Source organism: Xyrauchen texanus, chromosome 7 (genome assembly GCF_025860055.1).
Source record: "Xyrauchen texanus isolate HMW12.3.18 chromosome 7, RBS_HiC_50CHRs, whole genome shotgun sequence".
Lineage (NCBI taxonomy): Eukaryota > Metazoa > Chordata > Actinopteri > Cypriniformes > Catostomidae > Xyrauchen > Xyrauchen texanus.
In genome coordinates, this window is record NC_068282.1 from 10,005,236 (window position 1) to 10,018,917 (window position 13,682).

Sequence of the window (13,682 nt, forward strand, 5' to 3'; positions counted from 1 at the left end):
TGTGACAGGTAATATAACTAAGATACCTGTAAAAATGAAGACTAAAAAGCCTTTCCAAAAAAGTTAAATTGATAGTTCACCCAATGAATTTAAAACTCTGTCATCTTTTTGTTCCAAACTAATGTGTTTCTTTCTTCCATGGAATGCTAAATGAAAAGGCAGAATGTAAGCCTCAGTCACCATTCATTTTCATTGTGTAAAAAATATGCAATAAAAATTAAAGAAAGTTTTTTCTATTTCATTTTTTTGTTTGTTTGTTGAACAGTTCCATTGAGGGGGTGGGGTGGGGGGTGGGGGTGTTATCCACAAATGTCCTAGAGAGCACTTTTTGTTCAATTATCAGAAAGTGGAAGCTACTGTACATCATCAAACTATCCAGACTCTGCCTAGAAAAGTCAGTCCCTCAACTCCCTGCATGAAGATGGAGACTTGTGAGTGAAGCTACAAAGACACAAATAATCTCTTTGAAGCAGCGTACAGAGTTCAGTAGCTGAGTGCAGAGTAAAGGTGCACTAGTCAACCGTATCAGAAGCTTTGCATAAGACTCGCCTGCATGGGAGGGTGGCACAAATGGACGAATGGTTTGTGTGAAATACTGCAAGGAAACTTGTTTAAGTCTGCTTTAAAATTGTTAATATTTCAGGACAGTGATCTCAAATAGAAGAACAAATTAACACTGAAATGGCACACGAAGAAAAAAAGGTTGAGGTCCAACAACGGCCCTGTGAAAGCACAGATCTCAGTCCAATTAAGAGTCATTGACACTATTCGAAATCTAATCTGTTCTGAATAACCTGGCCAGATTTACCAACTGATCACTATATTTTTATGAATATATATATATATTATATAAAATTATTTTAAAAGTCCATTTTAAATAAAGGTGCATATTTACAGTACATATACTCTAATTATATTATGTAAAATTTAAAGAATTTCAATTTCATAAAATATTTCCACCAAACTGAACATCTCAGGTTATGACTCTAACCCTTGTTCCCTGAGAAGGGAACGAGACACTGCGTCGTTGAAAACGACTCTTTGGGGAACGCTCCTTAGCGTGCGCCTCTGAATTATGAATGAAACTATTCCAATCTTGATTGGTGTTGCGTCATGATGTAACATGTGACGGCATAACCGGATGCATAAAAGTGACGCCGGCACACAAACACATTAGCCTAGCGATGAAGCAAGCCGCTCTCAGGCATTGAGGGGCGTGGCAGGACGACGCAGTGTCTCGTTCCCTTCTCAGGGAACAAGGGTTATAGTCATAACCCGAGACGTTCCCTTCTGAGGGAACTCGCACTGCGTCGTTGAAAACGACTCTTTGGGGAACGAATGCCCACTAGACCACGCACCGAAAAAAGGCCTGCCCTAGAGTGAAACTGAACTCAGGCACTCAGCTAGGACGAGAGCACACGTGCGCCAGGCGTACTAGGGAGGTGCAGACTATAGAACCTGATGAAATGTGCGGGGTAGCCCAACCGGCTGCCTCACAGATCTCCTGGAGGGGTACTCCCAATAAGAGAGCCCTAGAGGACGCCATGCCTCTAGTTGAATGAGCCCTTATGGCCGAAGGTGAAGGCAAATTGCGCACCTTGTAGGCCGAGATAATAGCCTGAACAATCCAATTACTAATGGTTTGTTTCGAGGCAGGGAGCCCCTTCTTAGGTGACCCAAAACACACTAACAGTTGGTCCGACCTCCTCCAAGAAGAGGACCTCTCGAGGTAAACGCTCAAAGCTCTGACAGGGCAGAGCAAATGGAGCCTCTCTTCTTCTGCCGACACATGAGGTGGAGGATGAAAAGCCTGCAGGACCGTGAGACCGTGCCGTGTTAGAAGGCACCTTAGGCACATAGCCAGGTCTCGGGTGCAAAATGGCTTTAACTCCGCCAGGGGCTGAACTCCAAGCAAGCTGGTGTTACTGCCAGGGCTTGAAGATCTCCCACCCTCTTTAGAGAGGTAATAGCTAAGAGAAAAGCCATCTTGAACGTCAGGTCCTTGGGCGAAGCCGACTGAAGGGGTTCGAAGGGGGCCAGGGATAACCCTTCGAGAACCACCGCCAGGTCCCAGGCAGGAACCCTGGACCTGGTTGTCGGTCTCATCCTCCATGTACCACGGAGAAGACGAATGACCAGCTGGTGCCTCCCCAGAGGCCCATCACTCAGTGGTGCATGGAAAGCCGAAATGGCCGCCACGTACACCTTAAGTGTGGAAGGGGAGAGACCCGCAGAGAATCGATCTTGAAGAAACTGCAGAACTGAAGCCACCGGGCAGTTGACTGGATCTACTTCATGTTCTCTACACCAAGTGGAGAACACATTCCACTTGAGGCCATATAATCTCCTAGTAGACGGAGCCCTAGAGTTAAGTATGGTTTCAACCACCCCCGCTGATAGACCAGCATTTAGGTACTGAACCCCCTCAGGGGCCAGACCCACAGTTTCCACAGCTCTGGACGAGGGTGGAAAACTGTGCCCCCTGCCTGAGACAACAAATTCCTCCTCAGAGGAATCTGCCATGGCGGAGCTATCAGGAGTGAAATTATGTCTGAGAACCATACTCGGGCCGGCCACATCGGGGCAACCAGAAGTAGACTGATGCCCTCTTGGCGGACCCTTTCCAGGACTCCCGGGAGCAGAGCGATCGGGGGAAATGCGTACAGGCGAAGCCTCGGCCAAGCCTGTACCATGGCGTCCAACCCCAGTGGGGCTGGATGTGAGAGGGAGAACCAAAGTGGACAGTGGGACGTCTCTCGAGACGCGAATAGATCCACTTCCGATGGTCCAAATTTGTCCCAAATCAACTTCACCACCTCTGGATGAAGTCTCCATTCCCCGGGCCTCAGCCCCTGCCTCGACAGGATGTCTGCTCCCTGATTCTGAACCCCTGGAATATACATTGCTCTGATAGACAGTATTTTCCCTTGGGACCAAAGAATTATTTGATGCGCCAGTCTGCACAGAGGGCGCGATCTGAGTCCCCCTTGTCGGTTCAGATAAGCTACCACTGATGTATTGTCCGAACGTACTAGGACATGGTAACCTTTGATGTCTGGAAGGAAGCTCCTCAGAGCCCTGAACACAGCCAACATCTCTAGACAGTTTATGTGCCAAGAATGATGATGGTCCTGCCACAGACCCCTGGCAAAGCGGCCGTCCATGACCACGCCCCAGCCAGTGAGGGAGGCGTCTGTCGAAACGGTTTTCCGGCGACATGACGCTCCCAACACTGGTCCTTGGGACAGGAAACAAGGTTTCTTCCATATTAGCAGAGAACGAAGGCATGTGCGCATTACTGTGCTTATACGAAATGGATTCCCCTTGGGGGAAAACCCCTTGGCTTTCAGCCACCACTGGAGGGGCCTCATGTGTAGAAGGCCCAAAGGTATAATGTTGGATGCCGCTGCCATGAGGCCCAGCAGTCTTTGAAATCGCTTTACAGTGATGGCCTGGCCTAGCTTTAACCTGGACACCATCGCCATAAGGGACTCGATGCGTGCAGGAGACATGCGTGCCTGCATCGTAACCGAGTTCCACACAACACCCAGAAACGTTGTGCACTGGGATGGTTGTAACACACTCTTTTCTGTGTTGAGTCTCAACCCCAAATTTCGAATGTGGCAAAGGACGACATTTCGATGCCGAACCGCCATTTCTCGAGACTGGGCCAGAATGAGCCAGTCGTCGATATAATTGAGTATGCGGATGCCCTGAAGTCTCAGTGGAGCAAGAGCTGCATCCATACATTTGGTGAACGTGCGGGGAGATAGTGCTAGGCCGAACGGAAGAACCCGATATTGGTAAGCTTAGCCCCGAAGCGAACCTCAGGAACCTCCTGTGACATGGAAGGATGGATACATGAAAATAGGCGTCTTTTAGATCTATCGTGACAAACCAGTCCTCGGATCTGATCTGACTCACGATGACAGGAATAGTAAGCATTTTGAACCTGAACCTCCTCAGAGACCGGTTCAAAACTCTGAGAACTAAAATCAGCCTCAACCCCCCATCCTTTTTTGGAACTATAAAGTACCGGCTGTAAAGACCGGACTCCCTGTCTGAATGAGGAACACGTTCTATGGCCCCCTTCAGCAGCAGAGATTGCACTTCTTGTTCCATCACCTGAGCCCACTCCGGAACCACTGTAGTCTGCACCACCCCAGAGAATTTGGGGAGGCGGTGCTCGAACTGCAGTCTGTACCCTTATTTTTGTTGAGAAGATGATTCCATGCCTCTACAAAATCTACTAAGGGAACCAGCCTCTCGAGGCTGGTCTCGGGTGTTTTCCGAGCACTGTTCTCGACACTGGCAGGATTTAGTCGACACAGTTCTCGTGACCACAATTGATGTGTGTTTTTTATTTTTTGACATGAACGGCACGATGTGCGTTCGCTGGAAATTGATGTGGCCCGAAGCGTCAGAGATGGCGGGAAACCGACACCGATTCCCTGAGGACTCCGCTGCGAGAACAACCTCGGTTGCTCTGCAGCGGGGGGGACAGCCCTCCGAGGTTCTACCACCCTGGTTAGGACCTCTTTCCCGAAGCCCTCCTAGCCTTAAGGACATCCCTCAGTTCGCCCCTCTGGCTGGAGGGCTTCCGCTGGGAGCGTTTCCTCTGTTGCCAAGCTCCTGGAGGAGGGGCTCTAGAGGAAACGCTCTCCTTTTGCTCTGCGCGGTGCGAGGAGCTGACTGAAGGCTGGGGCTGATCTGCTTGCCCCACCCTACTTGATTTAGACTTTGCCCTACGGGGGAGGAACTGCTTGAACGCCGCAGATTGTTTCCTCGCCTCCTGAAACCTGTCGACGACCGATGTAACGGCGTCGCCGAACAGGCCAGAGGGCGAGAGCGGAGCATCAAGCAGAAAAGCTTTATCTTTTTCTTTTATGCCCGACAAATTTAGCCACAGATGCCTCTCCGTGGCCACCATAGCTGCCATAGAGCGGCCAATAGCGCGGGCCGTCTCTTTAGTGGCCCGGAGAGACAGATCTGTGGCTCTGGGAAACTCTGCGATATCTTCGGGAGTTGGCCCCTAAATCTTTCAGGAGGTCGGCCTGGTACGCCTGCAAAATCGCCATTGAGTGCAGGCATGAACCAGCCCGACCAGCCGCCATGTAAGCCCTGCTTATTAATGCAGATGTATCTATGCAGGGCTTACTAGGCAGCGCCGGGGTTTTAAGGGAAGATGCCGACTCAGGAGAGAGGTAACCGGCTAAAGCCTCCTCCACACCAGGCATCTTCCCATAGCCCATATCCCGTGCCCCAAAAACATCGCTGTAATAAACCACACTGGGGCTGGAGACACGGGACGAATGTGGTTTATCCCACGATCTCGAGATCTCTTTGTGGAGATCGGGGAAAAACGGCAAACCCCGGCGCTGGGGTTGTGATGTGTGCCGCAGGAAACGCTCGTCTAATTTGCTTCCGACCAGTGTTCCCTGCTCATTTTGTGGCCAGCTAATGTTAAGTCTGGCCACGGCACGCGTCACAACCTCAACCAGCTCCTCATAAGCGTGGCCGAGAACAGGCGTGCTTGACTCACGGTCGTCCGCATCAATGCGGAGCATATCCACTTCCTCGGAAGCAGAGAGCTCAAGCATTGGGACCTGATCGTGGGCAGAAGAAGCCGCGACGCGGGCTTCTGCACCACTCAAATTAGGCTCGGGATCCTCAAACGAAGAATGAGAAAGTGCCGTAGCAGTCTCATTCTCATCTGCAAGATCACGCTGCGAACCCCACGATCTCAACCGCCGCGCTGCCTCAACTGACGCGGGACCAGATCCGTGGGGAACGCGAGCCTGACCGTGCTCATCAAAGCACGCCAACCGGGAGCGCAGCACTCTCATGGGTAGTGCTTCACAACTTTCACAGGCAGATCCCTCGAGAGCTGCCTGTGCGTGCTGCGCTCCCAAACAGTTCACACATAAAGCGTGCGTGTCCCTACCTGTAATGAAACGAGGGCAGGGGTGCACGCACTTCTTGAACTGCTCGGTGGCCATAAAATTTTTAAATCAGACAAACAACACCAAATAAGACAAACAATAGACATAGAGCGCTTGCTGAAGAGCGAAAGCTAATGTGTTTGTGTGCCGGCGTCACTTTTATGCATCCGGTTATGCCGTCACATGTTACGTCATGACGCAACACCAATCAAGATTGGAATAGTTTCATTCATAATTCAGAGGCGCACGCTAAGGAGCGTTCCCCAAAGTGTCGTTTTCAACGACGCAGTGCGAGTTCCCTCGGAAGGGAACTGAGTAATCATTAACAAAATAAATAAATTGATATTAAAAATACTTATATAAATAAAAAACAAGATTTGAAGTTTTATTAATTTAATTTTGTCAAAGTTTACACAATTTAATTTGATGGAAACTGTTTTATGAATTTAACATTTTTTACTTTAGTTATATTATTTATACACAATTACATATGATGTAAAAGTCAGCATTTTCCAAAGAATTAAACAAATCTTTCCAAATTGATCAAAACATGTCAAGTTTGCTTTTCATTAAGTCAGTAAGATTTTCTAAAGTAAGAGTATTTTCTACATTTACATTTATTTATTCAGCAGCAGGTACTTTTATCCAAAGTGATTAACAAATGTGTGAAAATAAATACACAAGCAATTAATTAAGCCAATATGTGCCGTGGTGTAATGCTAAATTTCAAAAGTTGAGCTGCAATCCTTTACCTACAGGAATTTAGACTACTGGACGAGCTTTACGCCATGTTATTAATATTCATGAGCCAAGTTGATTAGTTTGTGAATGTGCCCTCCACACACCGCATTTCAATTTATTCCTATGCCCCTGTGCTATTAAAGTATATTTTCGATTTAGAACTTCAGTACTTTGAAATAAAAATATAATATCATTACATATCAATGATGTTAATTAAGAGAATTGGTCAAGGGTCTGAATATATTTTTAAAAGCACTGTATAAGCACAAAATAAAATTGAATTCTGTTAAACAAATCTTAATCTAAATTCCATATATCCCTTCTTTGACTCTTGAACTCTTACTTGCTAGACAAGTGCAAAAGAGGTCTGATGATCAAAAATAAACTTTCTGTTTGTCAAGTATGACCTCCTACTACTTCTGAGATCAACAAATCCTGCATTTCTTTGGTTAAGGCAACCGGAACTTTAGCTAGTGTGAGTGTTTCTAATGAGAGGAGAGTGCCAGCTTTTTCACAGGTTTAGAGCCCCGCTGAGAACTCTTTGAGTGTTATTATTAGTGTTATTATTACTTGTGATTACTTCGTCGAGAGTCACTGCATGTGAGCGGTTCTAGTGAGTTGTGTATGCAGGTAGGATTTCTCCCTACACTTCGAGAACTCGAGACGGTATTGAACCAGTGCAAGATTATGTTGATTACATACACGACAAATACGTGCATTAGGAGTTACATGAGCTTTTATTATGCAGAGTGCTGCTAAAGTATCAGATGCGCAGTGCAATGTATAGTACAACATAATCATGATTGTAGAAGGGCAGTTTATGTGACGTAATTGTATTGTCCTTATAGGAAAAATGGCAATATTTTGTTTTCTGGTATACTTTTATAATTTGGCTAGACAGCAAAGTACTCAGATTGTGTCCATAAATATAAAACTATCCATTCAAATAGTTTGCTTTTGTTTTAACAATGTAAAGTAAAATGTAGAAATTAATGATGTCCTGTGATGGGACTCTTTTCATCATGAACTGTGAAAAATAGAAACATATCAAAGTAAACTTTTCAATATATTGCCTTTATCTACAGTAATATGGGCTATTTTTAAACATGACAGGATGTGAACTTCCATTCAATTGTTAAAAATCTATTACATTTTCTCACCAAATAATGAGTTATGGGGAGAGACTTTTAGAGGATTCATGATGTGTTTATATCAATGCAGTGCAATTCAATGGGGTTCAATACATTCAAGCTCCAAAAAGGATATAAAAGGCAGCATAAAGATAATCCATGTGACTCGTGTGGTTTAATCCATGTCTTCTGAAGTGATATGATTGGATTTGGGTGAGAAACAGACCAACGTTTTATGTCCTTACTTAGTATAAATCTTTACATCTGCAATCTTTTTTGGTGCGAAGCTCGTTCACACACTTCCTTGCACTTGAAGAATGTGTAGAGCGTTGTACACTAACCAGATACAGTGTTGCCAGATTTATGGTTTTCACGGCCAGTTGGGCTATTTTAAAACTGCAGATGTGAGTTAAAATGATAGAGTCGTAGGTTGAGGTTTTTTTTGGGATACTTTTAAAATGTACCACAGAGGCTGAAAGATTGATGGCAAACACTAGAAAATTAACATCATATTGATGTACATACAATGACAAAAAAATCACCATCTTGAAGCCTGCACTGTGTTCCAGTTGGGTCGGATGTCAAGATTTGTAGTGAATCGGGACAAACATTCTGGTCTGGTCTTACCCAAAGCAATCGTATTGCTTCAGAAGACATTGATTGAACCACTCGAGCCATATGGATTACTTTTATGATGCCTTTGTCCATTTTTGAGCTTGAAATTTTTGGTCCCGATTGACTTGAGTTGTATGGACGAAAAACACATCATATATTTTTCTAAATATATTAATTTATGTTTCATAGAAGAAAGAAAATCATATGAGTTTGAGACAGCATGAGGGTGAGAAATGATGAGAGAATTATAATTTTTGGGTAAACTATTACTTTAATGACATGCACATTTAGTCATTTAACAGACGGTTTTAACCAAGCAACTTATATAAGCATTATAAGCATGTGATACGTTAAAGCTTTACTTATTTCTGAGGATGCTAGCATTTGGGAGTCTAACTTGATAATAATTTCAAAATAGTTTAAAACCTTTTTAAGTGTGATATGATAAAGTCCATCTAAATCCACTTTGAGAGGCATGTTTCACATTGTATTATTATCAGTTTGCATGCTGTTTTCATGACTTTATATTACAAGTGGTGGAAAAACATAAAATAAATGGAGACCATCAATGTTATCTAGAAATAAAAAAAATTCCCTCATACAAATAAATACATTTAGCTTCAATTGATGTAATATAAATAGATCATTTCCATGCCCATTTGTCAACTTCTAAGAAACATATTTCCTTCCGTATTCCAGGGTGTATAATATTGCATTTGTGATAATGTTTTGCATTGATTATTTTAATGGTTTGTGGAAAGTCTCCATTATGATGCCATCTGATTTATCTCTGATAGCCTCACAAGTGGAAATGGAGGATTATGGGAGCTCAGCCAGTCAAAGGGAGCGGAGAGCGACCGGGGAACCCTATTGGGCATATTCAGGTTAGTCATTGTATCCTTCAACCAAAAAACAATGATAATGCGTGCTCAGCATCAGTAAGCAATAGCAACAATGTTTACTGAGCTTAAGCCTGTCCATCTGTGGGGATTCAGCCCTATTGGGAAATTTAATGAACCTATTTCCTTTAGAAAGCCTGCAGGTGGGTATGGTCCATTAGTTTTACAGGTTTTGTACCAGAAAAAAAGGCCACTTTGGGAGCTACTGGACAAAATCAATGAAAATGTTGAATACATTGTCCTAGACAGGGAATTTTAACATAATCGATTAGACATCTAACGTCTAAGCAGGATCTTCCTAAGATGGTTGGATATTTAGCATTTCATACTTCTAGGGCTCTTATTGAGTGTTTAAAAATTAATCAATCCATGTCACTGGCAGATATCCAATCAATGATTGTGAATAGTAACTGATCTTATCTCATTTCAAACTCAGAGTGGAACTCACCAATACCTCGATGTTAATTGCACCACACAAATAGTACAGTTTTGTGAATAAGATGCAATGTATAATAAGCCTAATTTTCAGGAGGCATGTTTGCACTGAAAAGAATGACAGTAACTTAATTTAAAAACAGTGCAGCATTACGTCAGTCATTTATTATTTATTTTTTTGACAGATTAAATTGAATTGTGGGTGGTTAGTAATAACTAATAATGTTTTTTTACGCTGAAAAGTGCTTCAACTTTCTCATGAAAGTCTCTCTTTTTTCCAGTTCATCCTTTTTCTTTATCTTTTTCTTTCTGATTTTTTCTCTCTTTCCTTTGGGCAGCTGAACTGCTTGCTTCATCAATTCTGACAGATCAGTGGTAGTAGTTCTTCTAGACTTCTGTTGGTGCTCAAAGGCATGAGGAACATTGATGCCTGCAGTTCCAGCAGCCCTTTAGCAGGGAATGATCTTTAAATGGTGCTTCTCTTTTCATTTGTGTTTCCATATGTGTTTTCCATGTGAACTCGCTCGACAAACCCTGCGAGGGTTCCTCCTTCATTGTGTATGCTCTAATAGGCAATACAGCACTTTTGAAATGTCATTTCCATGATCCAATGGTCTCGATGTCAGAGGATACTGTTTTCAGAGCAAGTATTTGTTGCGGTTGTTCCCATAGTAAAGAAAAATCACAAATAAGATCACTTTAATATCTCAATTGCAACAGCAAAGTGATGGACTTTTGCTTAAGTCTCCTGCTTTTCAGAATTTTCTGAAAAAGATCTCAGCAAAGTCAACAGAATTGTTGGTTTGCCAAGACAGTTTGCAATCAAAAGTCAGACATTGCATTGTAAACTCAAACATTTCTTATACATTCTTGCAAGATCAAATGATCTGAGCAATTCTATCCACATGAAATAGCATTCACTTTTACTTCCTTGATGTGTCATATTTCTGCATTTGTTTAATGAGAAAAAATTAAGGACAGGATTATTCATCAGGAATATTGGATCGTTACTGAAAAAAAATTGTATGTAGCATTTTTGCATCACTCTTTTTAAGTAAATTCAACTTGTAGTAATTTTATGTCAGCATAACTAAAAAACCTTTGTTAGATATACACAAATGTATCAGATTATCCAACTTTATTTACTTAAAAAGTTATGTAACACGAATATGATTTAACAACCATGTTTCAAATTAACTTTAAAATGTGCACTCAGTAAAGATTTGCATGCCACTCCCCCGGACATATGGGTATAAAAGCAGTGCCGAGGCAAACACACATTCAGATTTCTTCTTCGGAGCCGAGCAGTGTGCTAAATACTTCCTGCCGTTCCATTCATCGCTTCTCTGCTGCAAGCTGCTGGTTCTACAACGCACTGCAGCGGTTCTCCCCCTCACACACTACAGTTGTGTCTAGCAACACCCCTGGGTGCATCGGCAGTACAGCAGAGCCCTTCCTTATATATAAATATATATACATATACACACATACACACACACACATATATATATATATATATATATATATATGTGTGTGTGTGTGTGTGTGTGTGTGTGTGTGTGTGTGTGTGTGTGTATATATATACACACATACATACATACATATGTGTGTGTATGTATGTATGTATGTATATATATATATATACATACACACACACACACACACACACACACACACTATATATATATATATATATTTTACACTCACTCACCTAAAGGATTATTAGGAACACCATACTAATACTGTGTTTGACCCCCTTTCGCCTTCAGAACTGCCTTAATTCTACGTGGCATTGATTCAACAAGGTGCTGAAAGCATTCTTTAGAAATGTTGGCCCATATTGATAGGATAGCATCTTGCAGTTGATGGAGATTTGTGGGATGCACATCCAGGGCACGAAGCTCCCGTTCCACCACATCCCAAAGATGCCCTATTGGGTTGAGATCTGGTGACTGTGGGGGCCATTTTAGTACAGTGAACTCATTGTCATGTTCAAGTAACCAATTTGAAATGATTCAAGCTTTGTGACATGGTGCATTATCCTGCTGGAAGTAGCCATCAGAGGATGGGTACATGGTGGCCATAAAGGGTTGGACATGGTCAGAAACAATGCTCAGGTAGGCCGTGGCATTTAAACGATGCCCAATTGGCACTAAGGAGCCTAAAGTGTGCCAAGAAAACATCCCCCACACCATTACACCACCACCACCAGCCTGCACAGTGGTAACAAGGCATGATGGATCCATGTGCTCATTCTCTTACGCCAAATTCTGACTCTACCATCTGAATGACTCATGAGACCAGGCAACATTTTTCCAGTCTTCAACTGTCCAATTTTGGTGAGCTCTTGCAAATTGTAGCCTCTTTTTCCTATTTGTAGTGGAGATGAGTGGTACCCGGTGGGGTCTTCTGCTGTTTTAGCCCATCCGCCTCAAGGTTGTGCGTGTTGTGGCTTCACAAATGCTTTGCTGCATACCTTGATTGTAACGAGTGGTTATTTCAGGCAAAGTTGCTCTTCTATCAGCTTGAATCAGTTGGCCCATTCTCCTCTGACTTTAGCATCAACAAGGCATTTTCGCCACAGGACTGGCGCATACTGGATGTTTTTCCCTTTTCACACCATTCTTTGTAAACCCTAGAAATGGTTGTGCGTGAAAATCCCAGTAACTGAGCAGATTGTGAAATACTCAGACCGGCCCGTCTGGCACCAACAACCATGCCACGCTCAGAATTGCTTAAATCACCTTTCTTTCCCATTCTGACAATCAGTTTGGAGTTCAGGAGATTGTCTTGACCAGGACCACACCCCTAAATGCATTGAAGCAACTGCCATGTGAATGGTTGATTAGATAATTGCATTAATGAGAAACTGAACAGGTGTTCCTAATAATCCTTTAGGTGAGTGTATACATACACACACACACACACACATTGCGAGGACATGACCATGGCTACGTTGCGGTCATGGCTCGCCTTCATGGAGTGGAACCCTCCGCTCCCCCTCGAACCCTCGCAGCTCGATGATTACCCCAAGAAGGCTTCGAAGCACCCCTGAGACGGGCAGCCATGGGACTCAGGAAACTGCACTACAGGAGCTGTTAAGCAAACCACTCCTTCCCCCGCCAGAAAGTCGGGTGGAGAATCCTTTGTTTCATTAAAATTTTGTTTACAACCAAGGATTCATCCCACATTTTCCATAAAAGGGTAGTTTCCTCATTCCCTGGGCTCTATTTTCAGTCTCCCTGGCCATCGTTATCACAACCACTGGCCACAAGCTCTCTTTGGCAGGTACAGCACCATGGAACTGGGCCCCCACCGCTTCCGTGTTCCCAGCCGTGGCACAAACACCCCCCCGATGTGATGGTCTCCATGGGATTTGAGGACGAAGATCTTCCTCTCCGTTCCAGGCTGTTCAAAAGGCCAAAGGCTCTGCCTGGTTGCGAGGCCCCGTGCGGTAGTCGGTAGTCACTTGGTTCCTCTCGCATGGAGTGGTCCCTCATTGCATCCCCAACCCATCGCGCTGTTGGATCAGGACCGTCCAACTCGGCTATGCAATTCAGTTCACCAGGCTCCCGCCTGGGTTCAACGGAATCCGCTTCACTGTGGTGAGAGGCGAGAATGCCGCTATCTTGCTCGCGGAGATCACTACCCTTCTACGGAAGGATGCGATAGAGCCTGTCCCTACAGCCGAGATGAGGAAGGGGTTTTACAGCCCTTACATGATCATACCCCGAGAATGTGACAGGTTGCGGCCAATCTTTGACCTACGAGTTCTGAACTGGGCCTTGCACAGACTTCAATTCAAGATGCTCATGCAGAGACTAATTTTAGCAAGCGTTCAGCATCAGGATTGGTTGGCGGTGGTAGACTTGAAGGACACGTACTTTCATGTCTCGATTCTTCCTCGACACAGACCCTTT

The 13,682-nt window shown here is 44.0% G+C and overlaps 1 protein-coding gene across 1 annotated transcript in view; it reads left to right on the top strand.

The window, feature by feature from the left end:
- The window catches only part of ca16b (carbonic anhydrase XVI b), a 135,797-nt gene that overhangs the window by 23,404 nt on the left and 98,711 nt on the right, over positions 1–13,682 (top strand). The window contains exon 2 of the mRNA XM_052130884.1: positions 9,226–9,312. Within this exon, the coding sequence (XP_051986844.1) occupies positions 9,226–9,312 (87 nt within the window). The remainder of the gene's footprint in view (positions 1–9,225; positions 9,313–13,682) is intronic.